Source organism: Clarias gariepinus, chromosome 19 (genome assembly GCF_024256425.1).
Source record: "Clarias gariepinus isolate MV-2021 ecotype Netherlands chromosome 19, CGAR_prim_01v2, whole genome shotgun sequence".
In the NCBI taxonomy this organism is placed as follows: Eukaryota; Metazoa; Chordata; class Actinopteri; order Siluriformes; family Clariidae; genus Clarias; species Clarias gariepinus.
The window spans coordinates 14779605-14802018 of record NC_071118.1 but is presented as its reverse complement, the minus strand read 5'-3'; the positions used below and the strand labels follow the sequence as shown (position 1 = coordinate 14802018).

Genomic DNA, 22414 nt, shown 5'->3' with positions numbered 1-22414 from the left:
TTGGTATAATTTGGTATAATTGATGCAAGAGTCATAATGCAATCAAGACGTTAAAAGAAAGGGAAAAAAAAATTATTAATATACAAGTAAGAAAACCCAAACAGAAAAATAATTAATTAGCTTCTTTTAAACATTATGTACTTTGTGTGTGTTTAAGTCATTGTTCTGTCTGATTTTGTAAAATCTCTCATTATACCACCTCCCTCTGTCTCTGAGTGTGATGATGATCAGCCGCAACGTGCAAACACTTACAAACTAACAGGAAGTAGGTTTCAGCCAAGACCTCACACCTGCTGTGCAATCAGCTCAGATCAGAAGAATGCCATTTTCAACGGAACAGGAGTGAAATGAGTCACAAGACCACGAGAGTGCTGAAAGGGGGGACGATGACAAACCAAACATGAGGAGCACATATGACATATGTACTTTATTAAGACTGGTTTACAGGACTGAGGACTGTTCAGTTAGTCTGCTTATGGTAAATTGCTCATCACATTCTGATTAAAGTATACTTAAAAAAAAAAAAAAAAAAAAAGGAAATCATTAGACACAAGTGAAACGTGAAGTGGTTCAGGCTGGGAGGCAAAAAAAGACGTTTGTGCCCTTTTCCACCAACATGGTGCTGGTGTCAATCAAAATAATTAAAAACCTAGTGTGTGTGTCTGTAGCTGGTTCCCAGCAGTAAACTGCTGCTGGCCTTGAACGAAACACCAGTGATGGCAGACTGCATGTTGCCATGACAACACCAAGTTATTCAAATAAGACATGTACAGTCATGAATGGTGTGTGTTTTTTTTTTTTAAATAATTATTTAAAAAAATCATAACGCATGTATGAATCATCATAAGTCTTACAAAAGAAATGGTGCGCTTTTCTGAAAAAACAACAACAAAAAAACAAACAAACAAAAAACATAAGATTCCATTAGAATAGTTTCACTAAAAGAAACAAAAGCATGGATCCATCTTGTCCTGGCTATAGATGCTGAAAGATTTTTACTTAGAATTGTAAAATATGCTCTGAAACCATCCTACGCAGTTATTTTTTCCATTAGGAAACGCCTACACCTGGTCATGTTATATAATAGTTCACATCTCCAAATGTGATAAACAGGGAAAAAAGCTGATTCCTTGTACGGCACCAGTACTGTGTTGGTGGAGAAGTGAAATACCATGCAAAAACTAAAAACAACCCCAAGAACCTCCAGCCAAACATAAGCTTCCAGGGGCACATTCACATCCAAGCTGTTTTCCACAACCTGTGTGTGTGTGTGTGTGTATATCAGTGATGCTGAAATGTCAGTAGTGTCTCAGAGGAAACAAATCTCTGCAAGAGATTATGCTGGAATGAGACAGAAAATACAGATCACCCTGCTGTCATCCAAAACCCAAAGAACATCACAAAAATGGTACTGAAAGCAGGGAAGGAAAAGCTCCAGTCATGAAGCCATCCTCCAACAGAAAACAAGAGCACAGAGAGGAGAGCTTTTACCAAAGCACCCATCCATCACAATCACTACAGGAAATGTTTGTTTATGTAAATGGCATTTCTCAGTTTCATTAGAATAAGTTAAACCCTGCCTAAAAGTGCGAGTCTTTTAAAACGTTGCATTTTTATAATCCATATATGCTAACGGAAATGATGTGTCTGACTGACTGTCCTGTGGAAAGTCAAACAAATTACAAAAAAAATAAAATAAAAATCCTGTGTTAAACATTTTGCTATTAAAGGCCCAAATGGGAAACTGTGTTTTCCCACACGTGTCCAACTTTCAAAAGGCGTTCGCAACAATTCATAAAAAAAAAAAAGAATGAGTCTGAAAAGAGAGGCTCCATGGAATATAATAATAAAGAAAAAAACATGGCATATCACTAAAGTGTTAACGGTGACATGGTCCATCTTGTAGTGTGTTAGGTTTAAAATAATTCACGTAAAACATTTCAATGTAAGGACACGAAAAAGTGGAAGAGAAATGTGTACTGGATTAAACCAGTAATAAATGAGCAAAAAGCTATGGCAATGAGGTCGCTTGTCCTAGATCACTTCAGCCCTCAATGCTCTGACCTGTGACCTCTGACTTGGGTAAATCACATTAAGGAGGGGGAAGGTTGCTTAAAAACACTAACGCTGCAGGTGTATGCGAGATGAGAGACGGGGAGGTCAGGTAGGCGAGAGGCTGGGGAAAGACGAGGATGAGCTGGAGGCCAGAATGTGTGTGTGGTGGAGTGTGTAACAGTCTGAGCAGTGTGCAGGAGACGAGGTCTGGACACTCAGGACTTCTGCTCTGCTGCGGCTGGCGGCTGGGCTGGGCTCTCCGGCTTCACGATCTGGTACGTGATGAGGTACTCTGGGTATGCCTGTGTGAGGACGAAGACAGCACACAGTGAGGATCGAGGACACGGACGCTCTCATAAGCACATGCTTTATTTACAGTTATGTTAATGATCCGTTGCCCTAGTACACTATGTAAAACAGGACATACATCAAACTGCAGTGGACCATCGCATGCTGCCTTGTAGATACTACATGTAAAGTAGCGATTATGAGACAACTTTATCCCAGCAGGACAAATGGCTAACATTAGCTCAGGTTAGCTAGTCAGCTGACAGAGACTTAATGAAACAACCTGGGATCCTTTCCCCACCCTGACATCAACAACTAGGTTTCTGTGCTCTTAAATACTGTGAGGCAGAGAAGCTGTGCGACATTAATCCTGCCGGGAAATTTAAAAAATAATTTTATTTGTTAATATGATTGTTATTTTTACTACCACAAGCATCTTCATTCTCCTCCACCTCGCCTGCTCCCCCTAGTGGTCCCTGGTTGCAGTTGTACCTAGGGCTATAAAACCCTGTGCCTGGAGTTCAGGAATCCCAAATACTATAAGACCTGCTTGCGCCTGGTTAAAATGTTTAAAGCATAAAAAAAAAATCTGGATCCTGATAAGGCTTAAACCAGATTCGTTATTATTCTGTGATATTTGGGAGCTACTCTTTCATGCACCACGTGGTCCATATGGAGTAATATCATGCTATTTTGAGTTGAGATTTGAAGTAAGAATAAAAACTAATTCATCCTTAGAACATCATCTCAATTTCCTGCTCAACGTTAGGTGCTGTCATGACTCATCACTGAGACATTTCTTTAAGACCGGTGTGAGTGGACACCCGACTCATTTATCAGCTATGTTTCAGACACAGACTCAATTATTCATTACAAAAGCGTAAACTCTGACCTGCTCCCCTCTGTAGATGACGTACTCTGCGTAGGCCAGGCCGTTAACGCTGGGTCGCCCGATGACAGAGTGGTGCCCCGGAGGAGCGTGTGCCATTTTCATGGCACTGAACTGCAGGAAGGATTTGCCCAGGGTAACGCGACAGAACAGCATTTGTCTGCACAACACAGAAAGTACACAATAATTATAAAGGCATCGGCTAATTATTTACACACGTTGCTAGAACTAAGAGCTCCTGTACCTGTGACAGACGTAGCAGGAGCGATCTTTGTGTGTGGGGCAGCCGGTGCCGCCGCCGATGCCGTACACGTATTGGTTGCTCTTGGATGAATTCTCAGCAAAGTATATCCCCGCTCCGAACATCCCCCCGATGTAGGCGTGTCTCTCATCGAAACCTTTGTGGATGATGGCGTTAATGAAGGGAGAGCCTGCGCAGAGAAAGGAAAAGCATATGAGTTTGACCATGTAGTCAAACATTAAGCTTCACATTAATGTTTGTTTTAATACAGATCTAATTATTGTTTCTATAAAGCTGATATTTTTTAAATACCAGCAGCTGGTTAAAGAAGCTGCTATAAGGGATATGATAACAGGATCCAACCAAGTTCATGGACACTGGACAGCATTTAAAAATATACCTGTGTAAGGTATAGTACCAGACCTTTAGTAATTACATTTAAATTAAACTTTAAGTTACAAAAGGAATGAAGCAGTTTGGGATGTGCTGGTACAGAGAAGTAATCAACAGCGGTTTTTACAGTAGCTCCACTGCATCAGTGTCCGCGCCTTGTAACAGGCCAATGGTTGTGTTCATTATGTACTGTCTCTTCTGCCTATAAATGGACCGGAATGTCCCCCAATATTTTAATTTAAGTTTATAACATCTGCTAAATGATGCTGTAAGGATGAAGCTAGTGATGGATCCAAGATGCAGGGATGAGTTTTGTTCACAATGCGTCAATGAATAAACACACAGTTCCAGTCAGATGATAATGTCCTCTCACCACACAGTTTCTGTATTTTAGTAGACAATTATCTAGCAGGCTGTGATGTTAGGATCAGCAGAGAGTTGTATTTAAAGTGCTCTCCAGTTGACACGCATATATATAAATTGAGATAAAAAAGTGTGATCAATGTTTAACCAACCAAATGAGCAAAACTCCAGTCAAGAATCAGTCCTAGTTCTTAAAAAAAAAAATTATAATAATTTTTTATTTGTTGTGTGTGTTAGCTTTTCATTAGCAACTGAACTCTACCATGGAATAGCATGCGCTCGTTGTGGTGGTTGTGGTTTTCATCAGCAATTTCTTTCTGTCTGTGTGCGTATCTCTCTCTCAGCTTCTTGTTCACCACCTTCTGAATCTGTAAACACGCACATGGACACACACACACACACACACACATATATATATATGCATGCCTTATTTATCCTTGCCAATGCTGCCCCTATAAGAAATAATGGAGTTAATCATCTCTCTCTTTAATTAAAGTGCCTTCAGTTACAACATGCTGTGTGTCTTGCTCTTGCTTACCTTTAGGATGTTGTACCTGCTGAAGACTCCGCCGGCATTTCCTCCATCCCTGTGCTCTCTGATCGTGCTCTGTAGCTAAATCCCCACAACACACAGACAAAAGAATGTAACACAAACTACGCTTTTACACATTCCCGGTTTTTGTTTAACAGAATTGTGTAAAGTGTTTTTCAACAGCACATGCAAACTGAGCATAATGTAATCTTTGACAGAAAATACTAGCTGGAGATATATAACACAATAGTTGTCCCCAGATAGTACAGTAAAGAGCCTCAGAATACAACATAACATGGCAAAATACAGAACGAAACAAAATAATTATACTGAGCTAGCATGAAGGACAAAATATGATCAAATAAAATTTGTATTTCTGTAAAACTCATAGTTTTTGTTAATATAATAATTTGTTTTAATATAACCCCAAGCCGTTTGTACGGCCTTTTTTACCCTACTTCCTGTACCATTGTATAGCGAATTTTTTTGTAAATGAGGTCAGGAACCCCGACTCACCTCCTCTTCCACAGACTGAAACTCTTTGTCGTCAGGTGCCAGGTCGATCAGGACTGTGCCCTGACTCGCACAGTGGAATGTCAGGTATGGGTTGGCACCTGTCGAGTTACAGACCACACAGACACTATAAAATTTCAGATATTTTACTTTGCAGTAATCTTTCTTAGTTCTTGAGATTTACTTGAAATGATTTTTTAAAGAATGCACAGAATAGTCTTGCATCTTCTTAACTTATGCTCACAAGTCAGACCTTTACACCACAACAAAATACTTAACTTTCCACTAAATATGCTGATTGTATATGGTATAGGCAGCACAACATTAGAACTTGAACAACCTTTTCTGTTGAGTGTTACTGTAATCTGACAAACTTCTCATTTTCATGATTTATCATTAGCAGCACAAAGGCATTTCAAATTAAGATTAGAACACAAAAGGGTGTGCTATTATAAGCAAATAATGCAAGTGATGTGAATTTTTTCCACCAACATAAGATCCTTAACTGTTTTATTCTTCTAAACCAGGCAAAATTGCTGTTGCACAATAAAAACATTTTTTTTCAAAGGGTCTGTTCTGAATTTCATCAACGGATGACTCAGTAAAAAGTTCTCAATTAGCCATGATTATCACAAGTAAAACGAAAACCAAAGATAAATCACCACAGTGTTCTGACCTTGCTGACCGCCCAGCAGTCTCTCGATGCCCTTGATTAGTTTGTGACGGTGACCGTAAGCGTTGATGCCGATCTCCTTCAGCTCCTCGTGTCCCATATCAGCCAACACGTCCAGAGTGATCTAGAAGACAAAGCGACAGGCGATCGGACACAGAAACCCAATAGCTCAACACGCTACTATGCAGAACAACTTGCGCAGAAGACAAACAGCAAAAATAGCAGGACCGGGATTAAACGGTGTGATGCAGAAGGACACGCTTATCGCAGATTTCTTTCGTGGTCTAGATAAAAAATGCCTCCTACACACCAAGATGAGGATTTATTATTAACAGATGCAGCGATGAGAAGCAGAGCGAGAGATGAAAGCCTGCAAAAGAGAGGGATGCTAAGCCCGAGTAAGATAAGGCAGCAGACTGGCACTGATGTGACACTCCTCCAGATTTCATCATTTCTACCTTTATTCGGTCCACATGAGCTCCATCAGCAATTTTAGCACATCATCGCTATGATAGGTCTGTTTACAAGCCATCAGCCCGGTTACTCATTCTCTCATTTCTCAGCACACTGAGATATCCATGAGGATGCATAAAATATATTATTATTTTCATCTATTATTACTTTTTAGAAATACAATTTTATAAAATAATTACATTGAGAAATAATAAAAAGTCAATAAATAAAAGCCAGACAGGTAAAATGTACGCTGATTAGTCATAATGTTATGACCACTGACGCATGAAGTGAATAACACTCATTATCTTGTTACAGTGCCACCTGAAAATGGGTGGGATATATTAGGCAAAACATGACGATTGTGCCTGAAGGTGTTGGAAACAGAAAAAAAATGGGCAATTTTAAGAATTTGGATAATGTCGACCAATTCCAAAAGTGCAGCCCTTGCGATCTGCAGTAGTCAGGACCCACCAAAAGTGGTCCTAAAAAGTAAATCTGATAAACCGGCGACAGGGTTATTTAGCAGCCAAGACTTAAAAGCACATGCGAATGCTATCCATATTATCCCATGCTGATGTGTGTCCAAAAGTGCTACAGTGGACACACTTTATTAACACTGTTTGGCCTATTGATAGTGTTCTGTTTTTCTCTTAGTAACTTCATATCTGACTGCCTGCTCATGGCTGCATGACAATAAAAACATCCTGCTTGAGTGACTTGCCCCTAACCAAACCCAGTACCTCAACCTGATGCCCTGCAAACTTTACTAGCTAAATAAATAAAAAAATAAATAAGTGCACCTTCTTTTCTGCCACCCAGCACAGCCTAAAACAAAAGTATCTTGCACTACAATAGTTTGCCTTAATATAAGCCTAATTAAAACTCACAATAGGCTACTTTAGACAAGTCATTCAGATTACAGGGGTCCAGCTGATAGGAAAGGAGTTAACTAGTGCAACAAGCAGCAGAAAGAAAAAAAAAAGTGAAATGAGCCACACGACCGTGGCTGCTACCCTGCTCACATGCCACTGCTGGAGCCAGTTCGGTTCATTTATGTGCAAATGAGCAGCCAGTGAGTCTCAGCGCGATTAACTCAAAGCTGAGGACCTTCAGCCCTCCACCCATCATGACTCGGAGCATCATGGAGGGACCAATCAAGCAGTGCGGTGAAATGATGCTCTACCGGCAAGAGAATGAAGGGAAATGACCGATGACAGCAAGCCGAATGATGCCATTACGTTTGCATGAACACCATGCTCAGATGTTTAAAGTGAGCTAGGGCTTCTCACCTGCTCCCTCTCAAAAATGTCCCGCAGATGCTCGAGGCCCAGACTCTTCAGGAACTGGCTGATGTTCATATCCAGAATGGTAACTAAAAGAAATTTAAATAAAATTATTATAAATTATAAACATTTATATTAGATATTTACAGTATATTATCATTGTTGTAGGTCTCTTTAGAGGAAATAAGGGAATAAGACCAAAGTTGACTTGTCAGTCTCCTTCCACTCTGTCAAAAAAGCTGTGCAAAAATAGTAATAGTGCCACCTACAGCTAATAGTGCAAATGATTTTGTTTAATATCCCTATATTATAAGAAAGAGCAATTGTTTGCAATATTTGCTATAGATGGTGCTGTTACTATTTTTCTGTTTATTTAATAAAAAACAATAAATAAACTTAAGGATTAAATAAAACTTAATAAACTTTGCAAGATTAACAAAAAAATCATAACTGACAATATTTTATAAAAACAAAAAATACAACAAAAACATTGAGATTGTAGCTGGACTGTAGATTTTTCAACACTTTCAATCATTCATTTCAATGACAAATTCATTGTGCCCAATTCTGATGGCAGTGTGTCGTGTTTACAGGATAATGCTCTCCTCTCACTGATGGAAATAAAAGGTGTAAACAAGTTATGTTTAATTTTCTCTCACTCTCTCCCTCCTTCCTCTCAGTCCCCGTAGCTCCGTCTGCAGGCCCTGACGCTCCGGCCGCTGAGAGCTCAGTTAATGGGCCGGCCAGGTTATCGATGCTGCTGGCAGCTGACAGGCAGGACGGCGTCGATGCGGGCGAAATCACGGCGGCGCTCACCACCGTGGCCTGAGGTTTAAAGCAGCTGGGTAGGGCATCAGGAGGCATGGCATCAATCAGCAGAGCACGGATATCATCAGCCTACATCACACAGAGACACAACCAAAGAATTTAACCTGTTTATAAAATACAGGACACTATACGCGTTATACCACAAAACTGTATACAGATAAGTCAAAATGTTTTGACGGTCCAGCTGCAAAGGACAGCTTTATTAGATGCTGAATGAATGCAGAACATAACGATTTGTGCTTTATGATGTGGTTTGTATTATTAACTCAAGACTGAGAAGAAAAGGGAGAAGGAACAACTGCTCAAAAAAAAGGACATCCAGAACTAATTTGTTAAACAGATGATCCACAAGATTAAATTTAAATGGAATGTAAAGGATGACAGGTCCTATTAATTAAAATAAAAAGAATTAATGCTTGCAAATTGCCGTGGTTTGAAACAAATAAAACATTATATGAAAATAATACACCCTGGATACTCTACTTCATCACTATGATGTTGATTATTGTCCTATAACAGCATGCACTGATTTATGCTGCACAAATAATTCCATTTTTAAACATCATCCATATAATTTAAGGCATTTTGAATTTCCAGATTATAACTGATTACAAGAGTGGGGAGTGAAGATAATTTCCAGCATTATCGGGTTGTCCTTTATGCAAATTCCTAAATAAAGATGAATAATTTGGCTCATTACTTTTAAATTTAAAGCAGTGCATTATGTTACATGAATGCAAAAGCAGGTGTTTGTATTATGAACACACACACACACACACGTCCTCTAAGGATTAACAAGACAGGTGGTATTTGTTGTTTTCTATAAAAAATAAATAAAAAAACTAACTGCTCTACTGTGATGGATTTTTAAGTCTAATTAAGTCTAATAATAAAAGGTCACAGGGTATTGGAGCACCTGACATGCTATCTTTTTCAGATACAATAGCATGTGGTTTTTAAGCATTCTGTGCAACAAGACAAATGTCCAAACTATCCAGGGATCACATATCATCTGCACAATCTAATTTTTATACAGCCTGTTTGGTCTGATCCCACAAAAAAACCACAACCCAGAAGGCAAGCAGCCCAAGAGTACTGACCTGGCCTCTAAACTCCCTGCATCACAATCCAATTGAGCATGGGATTGCATCAGACAAGTTCAATCCATGAACAGGAATAAACATACAGTAATGGACCATACTATTGTCTAAAAATTATCCATGCAGCCCAGGCTAAAGTGAGTTATTTATCTTAAACTACATTAATATAATGATTAAAATTTCTAATTAATTAATTAAAAAAGGCATCAAAACATTTTAACCTCTCATAGTTATGTCATGTGATGGACCGGACACAAAACAAAACTGTTGCTCCTCATGTTACAGAGAAAGTGTGAAGTGCATAAGTTCCTAATTTTTAGAAATCTCTAGTTAAAAAACTTACTGTTACGAAGCATGGACAGTGAACAGTTCTCAACTCATAACTCTTACATAAAACTCACACAAAAAAAAAATGAATATTTATTTATCTCTGTTAAATAACACCAAGATTATGTGGGGCTTCCGCCATAAAAGCACTTATGTACGAGCTGAAGTCCCTGTGAATGTTATTATTGAAAAGAAAGGGAGCGTTTATATAAACAGACAAAGCAACATTCTGATTTTTGCATTAATTTGATCTGTAATAAAGGAGTTTTTGAGGGTTTTCTGCAGTGGCTGTGTTAATCGCTCCTTTTCAGTTAGTTCTTGAAATGTTCAAGACTTATTGGGGGTCAGTAACTGACAACAATGAATATAATAAAAGACTGCACATAAAAAACATAAATGGCTACAATAAAAAGATTATAGAATATTCATACTTAAAAAAAAATGCTGAATTGTGCATCCCCTTACTGATTAAGGACCAGAAAAAAAAAATTGCACGAACAAAAGCTTTGATGCATGGTTTCAGTGTTTAGTACTTTATGAGAAAGACTGATGTACAAGGAGAATTTTTACTCCTGACAAAAGCTAAGGCAAAGCTAACATGACACACATTCACGTATATTTAGTCATTTCAGATACTATAAAAACATTTTGAAATTGTTCAATGTGAAATAAACATCATATCGGCTATATTTTATATATTTCTCCTGAAAGAGAATATAAACTGTACATCACAAGTTCAGACAGAAAAACGTATGATGACATTAAGATGATTGTGATTACCGTGGCGAGGTCGAGGGGTGTCTGGCCCTCCTGGTTTTTCATGGTGGGGTCGGCTCCATGCGCCAGCAGCAGGGCACACAGCTGGGTGCGCCCCTTTTGCGCAGCCTCGTGGAGCGGGGTGAACGCCCACTTATCCGTGGCATTCACACACGTGTTGTATTTAATCAGCAGAGCCGCAATATCCACGTGCTGAGGACAGACAAGCAGCTGTGTTACAACAAAGCTTGCACTTATTTCAGGACAAACAGATTAACATTAACATCTCAATACAGATTTAAACTGAGTTTAAATGCATATAGTATGCCAACTAGTATGAAAACACAAAAAAAAAATCTATTTTGAAAACAACAAACAGTAAATGTGAACTAGTTGCACTAGACCTGAAGAAAAAAAAAAAAAAACGTTCACTTGCCGCTGTTGCTAAAATCACAACTCAAAATAGAGACTGAAAGTCACAGGGACTCCATGGAACAAAAGGAAGTACAACTAGAGCTATTCATCATCCCAACCTCACACCTTCTACAGGCATTCACAAGCTTTGGGTGGTCTGTTAGACCCGTCGCTGGAAATCTAGCTGTGTGTGCGCGAGAGTGTAGACATGCTCCCAGAACTAACTGTCTAGTTCCACAGACAACAATTTGGCACATTGTAATACATTGGTCCAGCATTCACTGGCCATCAGCATCATATCTTACTGTGAAGCCAAAGAGCTCCCGTACACCAGACCTCACAGATTTGTGGGAATCTTAAAGCTTCTGGTTTTATGACTTTCATGAGCCAATATGTTTAATATAATTCCTGTGTTGGAGAAATGTCAAAAAATTAAGTATATATCATTTTGTATTATAATTTTATTTCCTTTAGATTTGTATGTGAGCTTAATTTGGAGTAAAAGTCTGTCGTACATGTCTGTCGGCTGTGTATGTTTGGAAACGCTATTTCTTCACTGCCACTTAACAGGGTGAGAAAATGGTACTATTTCAAGGCTAGAATTATTTTTTTTATCTGTTCCTGATGGCTAAAAGTAAAGTAAACAGCAGCAATGAATGATTGGTTGAATTGTGTCTCTAATGCACTTGAACGACCAATCTAACTTCACTCTGAGTTAAGACAACAGTGTATAAACCTATGTGCCCTAGTGTGACCTATGCTAAAGCATTAATTCAAATGCATTTAAATATAACATTTTAATCTATGACTGCTCTGCTTCAGAGTGCATGATAACTTTCTTTTCATTTTGTGAAGCTGCTTTGAGACAATGACTATTGTTAAAAGTGCTATAGAAATAAAATGTAATTGAATTGAACTTAAATTTTGCAGCATACTGGTGCCATCACCGGTTCAGGAACGTTTTGGCCGTGAGAATACGCCCAAATGGGGGAGACTCCAGAAAAAGTCCTCCTCCCCTCTGGACATACTTCAGGGTTTGGATGCTTGTGAGGCCAATGATAAGGGTGGTGGCATCCAAATAGCCAGTGTAGATCCCAGGTTGAAGGGTTTGTCGAATTCAGGTTTGTCGAATTCAATGTCCAAGTTCAGGGAACTTAAAATAACTATTTGAGAAATACCACACTGTTCGAGAAACAGTAGGTCAGAGAGTAAATTGTTATTCGAGGAATAACAAACTGTTCAGGGAACAGAGCGCTTGTGGTGAATATAAACTCTCTTTAGAAACTTTTTGACCGACCTTGAATATAAGGAGATAAAGCCTTAGAGCGGTGCAATCTGGTTACTTTCTGTTAAGAGAGCAGAAAGCACTGAGAGTGGCATAGAACTGATGTGAAAAAATGGTAAAAAACCTTTGCAAGGGTGAATTGTTTGAGGAACAACTAGAACTGCTAGCGGATCAGAAGTAGGCTGCCTTGGGATGTTGATAAGGAGGGACAGCTTTCACTGTTCGAGAAAAAACCAGAAGCCTACGTTAAGTTAAAATGTTAAAAGAACAACTGATCTGATCAGAAGATATACAGCTGTACAATGTAAGAAATGTGCCAGTGTCCCCAACTAGAGTCCCAGAGGGGCTGTGGGCCATACTCATGGTAATTAAGTCATACTAATAGTAATAATAAGTACAGGGAACGTCATTAAAATAACTATATACATATAGCTATTTCTAATACTGGAGGAAAAAATGCAAAACTCCCAGAGATGAGTCCGATGACTCCTCGCACAGTCCGTGTCTACCACCCATAATATTAAATCAGTTATGGCCCAAGAGCCATTTCAAAAACAGATGAAAAAGCTACATCATCTTTAATACATATTCATTCTGCGGACGCTTCTTTTCAAATGTATTTATTGTATTCTTATCTTCAGAGAGTGGTCTTTTCTGCAGAAGAGTGGTATTTTATGCAGAACAGCCGACTGCCTCATGCAGTCAGTTCAATGTATTGTTCTTGTACTGAAACTCATTTCAGTGTTGCATTATTATGCCTAGTGTCGTATCATTAGGCAGATATCTTGGGCAATGTTTATGCTGATGTCACTCATGATGGTAGCAATACGAGGAATACAACTGAAAAGAAGCATTCACACATTCAACCTGTGCAAAAAGCCTTTTCATATATGCAAGCTTTTAGTCAAAGATCTTCTTTAAGGTATAAACAGACAGCAGGAGATACTTGTACTACAGAGGTTACAGCTAGCTCGTACTGTCTGTTTATGCCTCTAAGAAGGTGGTGTCTAACTGTAAGCTTTTATAAATTGTATTAATAATGTTTTTGAACATATTCAGAGTGCGGATGCTTCTTTTCAATTTTTTTTTTGCATGTTTTACAGCTCCAGCACCTCGGTAAAATTTTACGTTACACCATGTAAGCAGTGTTTTCCTCTTTTATTAAGGAATATGAAGTCTACATGTAACAAATTACTTAAATCATGTTTCTGTTATACCTGTGAGAGGCATAGCCCAGAGGCCATTTTAAAAAATGGTCTTTATGGAGCGTGAGAGAAATGTAGACACACTGACATTTTTAAAGAATCACTTGTAATATGGTGTGTTACACATTATCACACAAACAGCATGCACTCCAATAGCTGTCAGGAAAACAGCGAAAGGCTCAGTAGGGGTTGGCTAGTGAGAGCTATACTCTGGCTCCACTTTAAATTCTCTTTTAAGTAGCTTGAGAGATATAATTAGTTTGTGTGTTGTTGCATTTCCTTTGAAACAAGAAGTATGGAATGTAAAAATGCACAATTCGCACAAATTGCAACATAAACAAACCCCAGCAATGTATTTACACACTATCTAATCTTTTGAAAAAGGAACTGTGTGTGAAAAAAAACGCACAGATGACTGTGACAAGATCTCAATCTTTTTAATTATTTTTTATAGATATTCTTTCATACTGACGTCTAGGACACTAACTAAGAAGTAAACTAGCTTTACAGGCATTCTGTCCTGACTTGGGCCTTCTGCAGCCGATCAGCATGCAGCTCAGAGCATGCTGCCTCAGCCTGAACGTTATCCTGTATAATAAATACGTGCTCAGGCACTAACACGTTTTGGATGATTTTAAGAAGAAAAAAACTTTGTACAGGACAGACAAAGAAGACAGGACCGTCCCTTGTTTAGAGCTTGGCACCATCATCTGGCCTGGACTGTCACTAGCTACAGGGTATCATCCCAACCTCGCAGGTCTATTCCTGAACAAATCGTGCACCAGATTGTTGCATTAAAAGTGCATGAGCCAGGACGCTCCCGGCAGCCAACAGAGACGCCGCACACTTCAGCACTCGCTATAACCGGAACAGTCAGTAGCTAGTGGCATGAATGGAAACTTTAAAGCTTGTGTGTGTGTGCATAGATTATTCACATCTCCATCTGTTTTTCTAGTTGCTATGGCTTGTCCTTGTTTGTTCGTTCTGCACTTAACTGCCAAGTGTCCAGGCTAATCTGATACCAGGAACCGCTTGTTTAACAGCCATGTTTAATTTGTACACTCACTCCGTATGAAGCTGCGTTGTGGAGGGGAATCAGGCCTCCTTTGTCCTGCGCGTTCACGTCCGCACCATGCTCCAGAAGATACTCTGCTACCTCCAGGTTGTTATATCCCGCTGTGGAAGTTAAACATATATACACATGATCAGAACACACTGGATTTGAGTTCTGTGAGAGTGAGCTCACTAGATCAGCACTAATGAATACCATCTATACAGAACGCAGCTTAATGTTCATGCAACTGCACTCACACACCTACACACACAAACAGACGCGCACATGCACAAACAGCTATTAAGACGTGCCTTTTCTTTTACTTAAATGTTCTCCACACTGGTCTGTTCCTTTTCCCTTCCATGCATCATTATGCAGCAAAGAGGTTATTTAGGGTTCATGGGCTTATTATAAAGAATGCTTTTGCTTGTAATTTTTTTTCCATTAGCTAGTTTCCTACTTAAAGACAACAAAATATAACATGCAAGGAAAGTGGAAAAAAATTTAAGCAAAATGCAATAAAACATTCTAATAACTTTTAGTATTAAAGTTGTGGAAACATAAATTAGCTTCCCTTCTTCTGAAGTTGTACTGCACTGCCTCATCCAAAATCTTATGCATGGCATTACATGCTTTCGTAAAACATTTCACTAGACTGGAAAACCATGTGTTGTTCTGTGATTAGATACATAGACTGTTTAGCCCCGCCCACCCAAAAAAGTCACATTCTATATTATTTTGTTGGACCGCCTATTGCTCTGATTATGGGATGCGTAATAACACTCCCCCCGTGGGCTTGTATTAGTAGGCACGATGGGTACACTAGGTATGATTGTTTACTATTATTTTTTAACCCTAAAGCAGCCATCACTCTGGAACAGGGTAAATCTGGACTCATCAGACCACGTGATCTTTGTTCCAATGCTTCACAGTCTATTCTTTATGCTCCCTAGCAGATTAAAGCCCTTTTCCCAGATTACCCTCCTTAATAAGTGGTTTCCTTAAGGCTACACAATTGTTTAATCCCAAATCCCTTGAGCTCTCTTCTCACTGTGTGTGGGAGAAATGCTCTTACTTTCACTATTAAACACAGCCCATAGCACTACTGATTTCTTTTTAATTTGGGTTCAGCAAACATTTAACTGACCTCTGATCACGATAATTTAATTCGTTTTCTAGTCACATTCCTTCCTTCCCCAAAGATGATTCCTTTCAGGTTTTAATAATGTTTTTTGTCCTTGATGCAGGACAATAATTTGACTCTTCTGAAACGGAGTAACATCTTTGCCATGACCACAGGATATGTCTTCTGACATAATTGTTTAAGAAATGAGAAGCTGCTCCCTGCAGTTGCCAGCTGAACCATATTAATCACAGCAGTAATTATCCAATGGAATTATCCAATTTTACTATGTGCTTAGTTAAATCCAGGTGGTGATTTTTGATCTGTACGATCAGGAGCTCAGATCATAAGCATTGCTCCTATTCTGAAAAGATACACTAGACTGTCCAAAATGTTTCTTTTACACATTTAAACCTTAAAATATTTATTTTTAAAGCCCATTAACTGCAGCATAAAAAATGGGGGTGTGAAATACAATCTGTGCGTACCGTGTTAGTACGGAAGAGAACAAATCCAGGACTTGGGTGTACTAGCAGACATGCCAACACTGTCTACAAGAACCTGGTGATAGTGAAAATAGTTTTCTGGTGTCTCCCAAATCACAAGGGGAAACAGATCTAATATCAGTACTATAGCTGAACCTGTACTTCGGCCCAACAACCCATATTGGTCTTTGTTTCATGTAAACATTCTGCATATTTCTTTACATTTTAGGTGATTATTTTATCAATATTCATGTGAATGAAAGCAGATATAATATCTGATCTAAAGTGTCCAATGTATTATGTTTTGTTCAGAAAAGAAAAAGCCTAGAGAGGCTGGAGGTCTGCTCAGAACTGAATTCAGAATAAAGGAGATTTAATTGGACATGACTTCCCTGCCTGCTTTATCTAGCCACATCTCGAGGGAGAAGGGATGCTGTTTTCCAAAGTGCCACACAGCTGCTAACTCTCTTAAACACAGTTTCAGACTAGAACAATATGGTTCAGAGGCATTTTACAGCTAACAGTGCGACTAGTGTTGTTTAAGCAGTGACTGCTGTTTCTGCCTGTCATGTCCCATAATTCCTTAGCACTGTACAAATGACGTGCGTCAGTCAGAAACCTCTCCTAACACTCTCCGTTACCTGCCAGGTGTAGTGGTGTAGAGTTGCGCCCCTGCGTGTCTCTGCAGTTGATGTTCTCCGGGCTGCAGAGTTTCTGCACGCGGGCCAAGCAGCCTTTCTTCGCGGCATCCAACAGAGCAGCGTCTCCTCTTAGCAGGTCCTGGATATCAGTGTCTCCTTCCTTCACCATGTCTAGGGGCGTGTTCCCGTCACGGTTCTTCTTCGTCGGGTCAGCGCCGTGCTGAAACACGTACAGCCATGAACTCATCAGAACACATGATCGTTTTCCATTGCTCTCAAGGTCAGTCTTATGCTCTCTAGCAAATTTTTCCCCCGATTACTCACTAACAAGTTTTTTTTTTTATGTCTCCACAGCCGTTTAATCACAATCCTGTTAGGTCTGATCATATTGTGCATGTAAGGAAACAGATAACCCCTTTAAGATCAACCACATTTCTTTCACATAGTTGACTTATCAGCAAAATGTGTTTAAGGGTTATTAGTCCAGTTCCAGTAATTTAAATTTGCTTTAATTGTTTTTCGGTACTTGATGGAGCCCAACAATTTGACCCTTCTGAAAGTGTAATTTACATAAATAAGCACTACTAAGTTTATGTTTTTGCCTGAAACAGTTTTGATTGCTGTAGGTGTCCATCTTTATAGTACTGGGAGTAACAGTTCCACTAGGGCCTAAACCACACTTGCACATCTGTGTGACTTCAGTGAAGAGCCAGATGTGGTTTGAAGCGGATATTTACATGCATATTTGCTTTAGAAAATAAAACAACACCCCAACACAAAAAACTTAAAATTGAATATGGTACACTTTCATTTCAAGGCTTTAAAAGTGTTAAAAAAAAAAAAAAAACAAGCGCATAGGATTTCAGATTTGAAGAGGTACTCAAAAACACTGCATATGATGCGAAGAGGCCACATGATCTCTCATTTTAATAAATATCGAAATATCAACTCGTTTAAAATGTGCTGCTCTCACCATTCTTGAGCTGCAAAGGAGCTCCGCTGAGGAGATGGACGCGGAAAGTAATAAAAAGTGGGTTCATCTCTAATAAACCCTAAGCCGAAGCTTTTCTGCAAAGGTCAAAAGTCAGGGCTGTGTTCCATAAAAAGATTTTATTTGAATTAACCAGGCAGGCAGGAGGAGATGCTGAGTCACAGTGCTCTGTGCGTGTGTACGTGTGTGTGATGCACCAAACCTTTAGAAGAAGTTTGCAGATTTCGTATTTGCCCTTGGCAGCAGCTTCGTGCAGCGGCGTAAACTTCCACAGGTCAGCCACGTTCACCGACGCACCGTGTCTCACCAGCAGCTCGGCCACTTCGTAATGCCCGTAGGAGCAGGCGTTGTGCAGCGGCACCAGACCTCTGACATACACAGACGAAAAATGCACTATTTATATAAATGCTATACACTTCTTAAACATAACAGGCTGTACACATTAGTTTACTTAAACATACAAACTATTATAAACATTCTAAACTAAACCTACATCAATTATTTAATGTGTTTAGTGGTAAAACTTTTTTTAATTTCATCTGCACCACAGTGCCGCCTGAGTTCTGCATTCTGCTTAGTCAGCATGGTTAGGATAATTATTTATTTTCTATGAGAGTAGTACAGCTTCAAATAACAGGTTAATAAACAAAACAGTGTTTAAACTGCTACATTAAAAAAATTATAATCTGAGTTGGATCATTTCCAGAAAGGCTTTTTTTGTTTCCCTTTCAGGAAGCCATTTGTACTAACCTTGTGTAAAAGACTTCAATAAAACAAAAGGATTCATGCATGTTAATGACAGTGTGCCAAATCTTGCAACTAAGAAGCATTACTGTAGAATACAACTGCATGCTCAAATAATGATTTCATGTGTTCAACAACCCAAAACAAACAAACAAACAAACAAACAAACAAACAAACAAACAAACAAACAAACAAAAGTGTTCCAGCTAAGTTTTTAATCAGATCTGAGTGGACGCTGGAAGATCGCGCTCACCCTTTGTCTTTGGCATGAACATCTGCACCGTGATGGAGCAGGTACTCCACCACAGCCACACGGTTGTAGCCTGCCGCAAAGTGCAGCGGCGTTGAGTGACGTCCCTCCAGATCTCTGCAGTTCACATTCTGAGCAGAGCACAGTTGCTGCAGAAAAAGAGAGAATGCATGCACACACACTATATAAATATGAGCACATTAGTTTATGTTCATGACTTTACAAATATACAAAACAACACAATGCAAAATACACAAAATAGACTGCTAAAACAAATTAAATATATTAAGGAGCTACATTTCCAGCAGTTGCCTTCATTCAAGGCTTTCCCTCAGTTGCCCCAGTGAAAGCCTTCAAGTTCGTCTTGGGGTCAAACCTTTAGCTTGACCTTATCGTCTAGCTTATCGTCTGTTTATCGGCTAGAGTTTGTTGCCCCTAAAGGAAAAACTCATCTTTTTATCACTTTCTTAATTCTGTCAAAGTCCACAAAATAATTTAGGACATGTAGTCTGAATTTATATGATAGTTCAAGTGAGACATTTGTATTTCTCTGAAACTTGATAATAGTTTAAACTATTTTAGACTTTAAATCTACTGGTTTAAAGTTTACATTTTGACTATTTGGCTTTTTACAGCAAAACAAACATGGAGGCTTTGGAGTTGGGTTACTCATTGTCAACAAAATCAGGTAAAAGACAGGAAGGTGTTTGACAGCAAAGGGCTTTCAATATCAACATGTTTAACCCTAACAGCTTCCCATAATCGCAGCGAGGTTACCAGGCTGTGTGTGATAATGTCATGTTTAACACAGATAATAAGATGACTGAGGAAACATCACCAGGTGTGCTAAACAGCAAGTTTCATTATAAAAAAGCTTCTAGATGTGTACTCAAGCTAACTTCAAGGGTAAATATTTTTCCTAGAACAAATTAAATGTAAGATGTGGGAGTGATGGCTCAGACGGCGAAGGCTCTGGGTTATTTATTTTTGTATTTAAGGATCCGGGCTCGAGCGTCACCATCGGTGGTTTGCCACACCCCATACTACCCAGCCACTGCAAGCAATGCCAATTTGAGAGACTTTAATTTAATACTTGTTAAATGTTAGTGTACGTGCATGTTATTCACAAGTTCTGACGCGTGTCTTTTTTGTTACACAGTGTCACTCACGAGTCCAGACATCCGTTGATTTCTTTGTCTCTTGTTTTATTTTCAACATCAAAGTACAACGTTGTTACAGTTTCTTGCATAAATCCACTGTAGTCACGACAAGTCGTTTGCTGTGTTCTGTAGCTTTGATAGATTACAGTTACAACAACTTATTTTACTGTATCTTTTAGCTTACAGTCTCTCAGTCAAAAGCTTGTGTGCTCCACACCTTTCTGTATCCTTCCGTGTCTTAACAACAACTGAACAACATGCAGCTACATAACTGTGGGATGATGTCACAGAACAACTCATAAAATGATGTCACAATACAAATTACGAGTATGATACTTAATGCTTAACTAATAGACTGACATGAAATAAACACAACAGCAAGTTACAAGAATGAAATATGGCCCTTACATTTAGAGATATTATAAGACTGCATAATCTGTTTCCTCTAACCAGTTTTTCATGCATTTCTTTATTCCAACACTGCATGTTTATGATACAAGTCACAGTATTTTAAAATAACTATGATAACTAGTTGAGGACGCTGCCACTCTGTACAGTGACACAAGCAGTCATGGGATATTTGGTCCAGACACATTCTTGCACAAAAGAAACCCTGGTTCGGTGTAGCGTGTCCACCAAAATGGACATGCTATGCGGTGTCTTTGCCGCTCTCTAAAAGACTCTGTCCTTGAGCACTTCTTTTACATGATTCAAAAATGGCAGAGCCATTCACTTAATTCCGAAAAAATAGTGTCTGTTGCTTTGTTAATTTTTTTTTCCCTCCAGATAGATGCGAGTGCATTAGTCACCTTCACAGTGTCCAGGTCTCCTGCTTTAGCTGCCTCTAAAAGCCTGTAGTCTACATCAGAGTTCCTCACGGGAATGTTTTCTACAAAACAGAGTTATGAATGTTAGCAATCCTCTAATGCCCACATACAATACCTGGTGCTGTGAGCGTGCCTTAGGCTTGTGTTTACCGTTGAGGATTTGCTGGACAGCCTCGTTGCCCATCTGTGCGGCGGTGAAGCCCTGCAGCGAGACCACGGCTGGATCTGCGCCGTAACTCAGAAGCAGACGGCAAGTCTGCAGGTGACCAGCGAGAGCCGCTCTGTGCAGAGCCGTCTGTCCCAGGGTGTCCACAGCGTTCATCTGTGTTCATATAAAACACACACACACACACACACACACACACACACACACACATATATATATATATATATACATATATATACACACACATAAGGAAGTGCCAGATCTGCTGCTACTGCTGTGTTCATTAGTGTGTTCAGTCAGGCATGCGACTCCAGGAATTATAGGATGGTTATAGCTCATTTAAACCATCCTATAAAGTTTTTTTTATACAACTTTAACAAACTGACAGTTTTGGTAATTTACAACAGTTTATTTAAAACCGATTATTTAGAAAAGTTATAGAGGGTGTGGATCCACACACTGATCCTTAGCAACATGGCCATGACCTGAAATGACCTAAAAAATTTTGCTGTTCACATTGTCATTTAAATGCGACTGCCATCAGTCTCATGTGTGAACCGTATACAGCCCTGAAGTGACCCGTAAAGCTATCCTTTAAGGTCTGTCAGCACTGTGCCTATGAAGAAAAAGCAACACAAAAGAAACCAGCGGTCTGTGTGTCCATGCATGCAGACTTTTTTCTAACCTGTGCCTCAACTCTCCAAAGTTCTTCACAACTTTTGACACAGCGTGTGCGTGAGGTTCAGTCTCAATTTGCAATTCCAGCCTATAATTGTAAACACAGTGACAGCTGGACGACTGCATGTTGCATCCCGGCACGTAAATGGTCTGGAGATGGCTTGGCTCGTCCAGTCTCTCACTCGCTGTCTGTCTCTTGTGTGTAACGAGCTCCTTCCATCAGCGCTGCTCTGTGCTGACTTGTGGTGAGTCGAAATAGTGTGTTTACCTCCCTGCTCCGTGGTCTGCTTATTAGTGCGACACTGCCACACCATCTGTTTACACACTCACCCCCTCTCACACTCCACCACTCATCATCACCCAGTCTATCACAGTGAGTCAGGCGAAACAGCCCTCAGGTCACACTGGCTGTTTATAACTCGAACAGAGCAAGTGAAATCGAGCGAATTCAAGCTTTTGACACTGGGAAAAATACTGTAGGCAATCATCATCTGGTCTTTACTATATTTTGTAAGGAAAAAAACATTGAAATGTGTATGAACACTAACCCGGCTTTACTTTGTCTCCCTTAATATTAACCGAGCCAGAAGGTTTGTGTTATGATTTCTATGCGTTCTATGTAGGATTTCCACGCTAACTGTTTCTGTCCCCTGCCTGGTCATGCTCGCTGAATAACTTGCATTGCAAGCATTAA

At 39.4% G+C, this 22414-nt stretch overlaps 1 protein-coding gene across 1 annotated transcript in view; it reads right to left on the bottom strand.

Moving 5' to 3' along the window:
* Positions 1 to 401: 401 nt before the first annotated feature.
* tnksa (tankyrase, TRF1-interacting ankyrin-related ADP-ribose polymerase a) overlaps positions 402 to 22414 on the bottom strand; it is a 113581-nt gene continuing 91568 nt past the window's right edge. The window contains exons 12-27 of the mRNA XM_053478089.1: positions 21027 to 21198; positions 20859 to 20938; positions 18893 to 19038; positions 18098 to 18263; positions 16905 to 17124; positions 14668 to 14777; positions 10722 to 10910; positions 8346 to 8583; positions 7693 to 7775; positions 5951 to 6071; positions 5278 to 5375; positions 4768 to 4842; positions 4492 to 4597; positions 3477 to 3663; positions 3236 to 3392; positions 402 to 2357 (exon numbers count right to left, since the gene is read on the bottom strand). Coding sequence (XP_053334064.1) covers positions 2271 to 2357; positions 3236 to 3392; positions 3477 to 3663; positions 4492 to 4597; positions 4768 to 4842; positions 5278 to 5375; positions 5951 to 6071; positions 7693 to 7775; positions 8346 to 8583; positions 10722 to 10910; positions 14668 to 14777; positions 16905 to 17124; positions 18098 to 18263; positions 18893 to 19038; positions 20859 to 20938; positions 21027 to 21198 — 2235 coding nt within the window. The 3' untranslated portion in view covers positions 402 to 2270. The remainder of the gene's footprint in view (positions 2358 to 3235; positions 3393 to 3476; positions 3664 to 4491; positions 4598 to 4767; positions 4843 to 5277; positions 5376 to 5950; positions 6072 to 7692; positions 7776 to 8345; positions 8584 to 10721; positions 10911 to 14667; positions 14778 to 16904; positions 17125 to 18097; positions 18264 to 18892; positions 19039 to 20858; positions 20939 to 21026; positions 21199 to 22414) is intronic.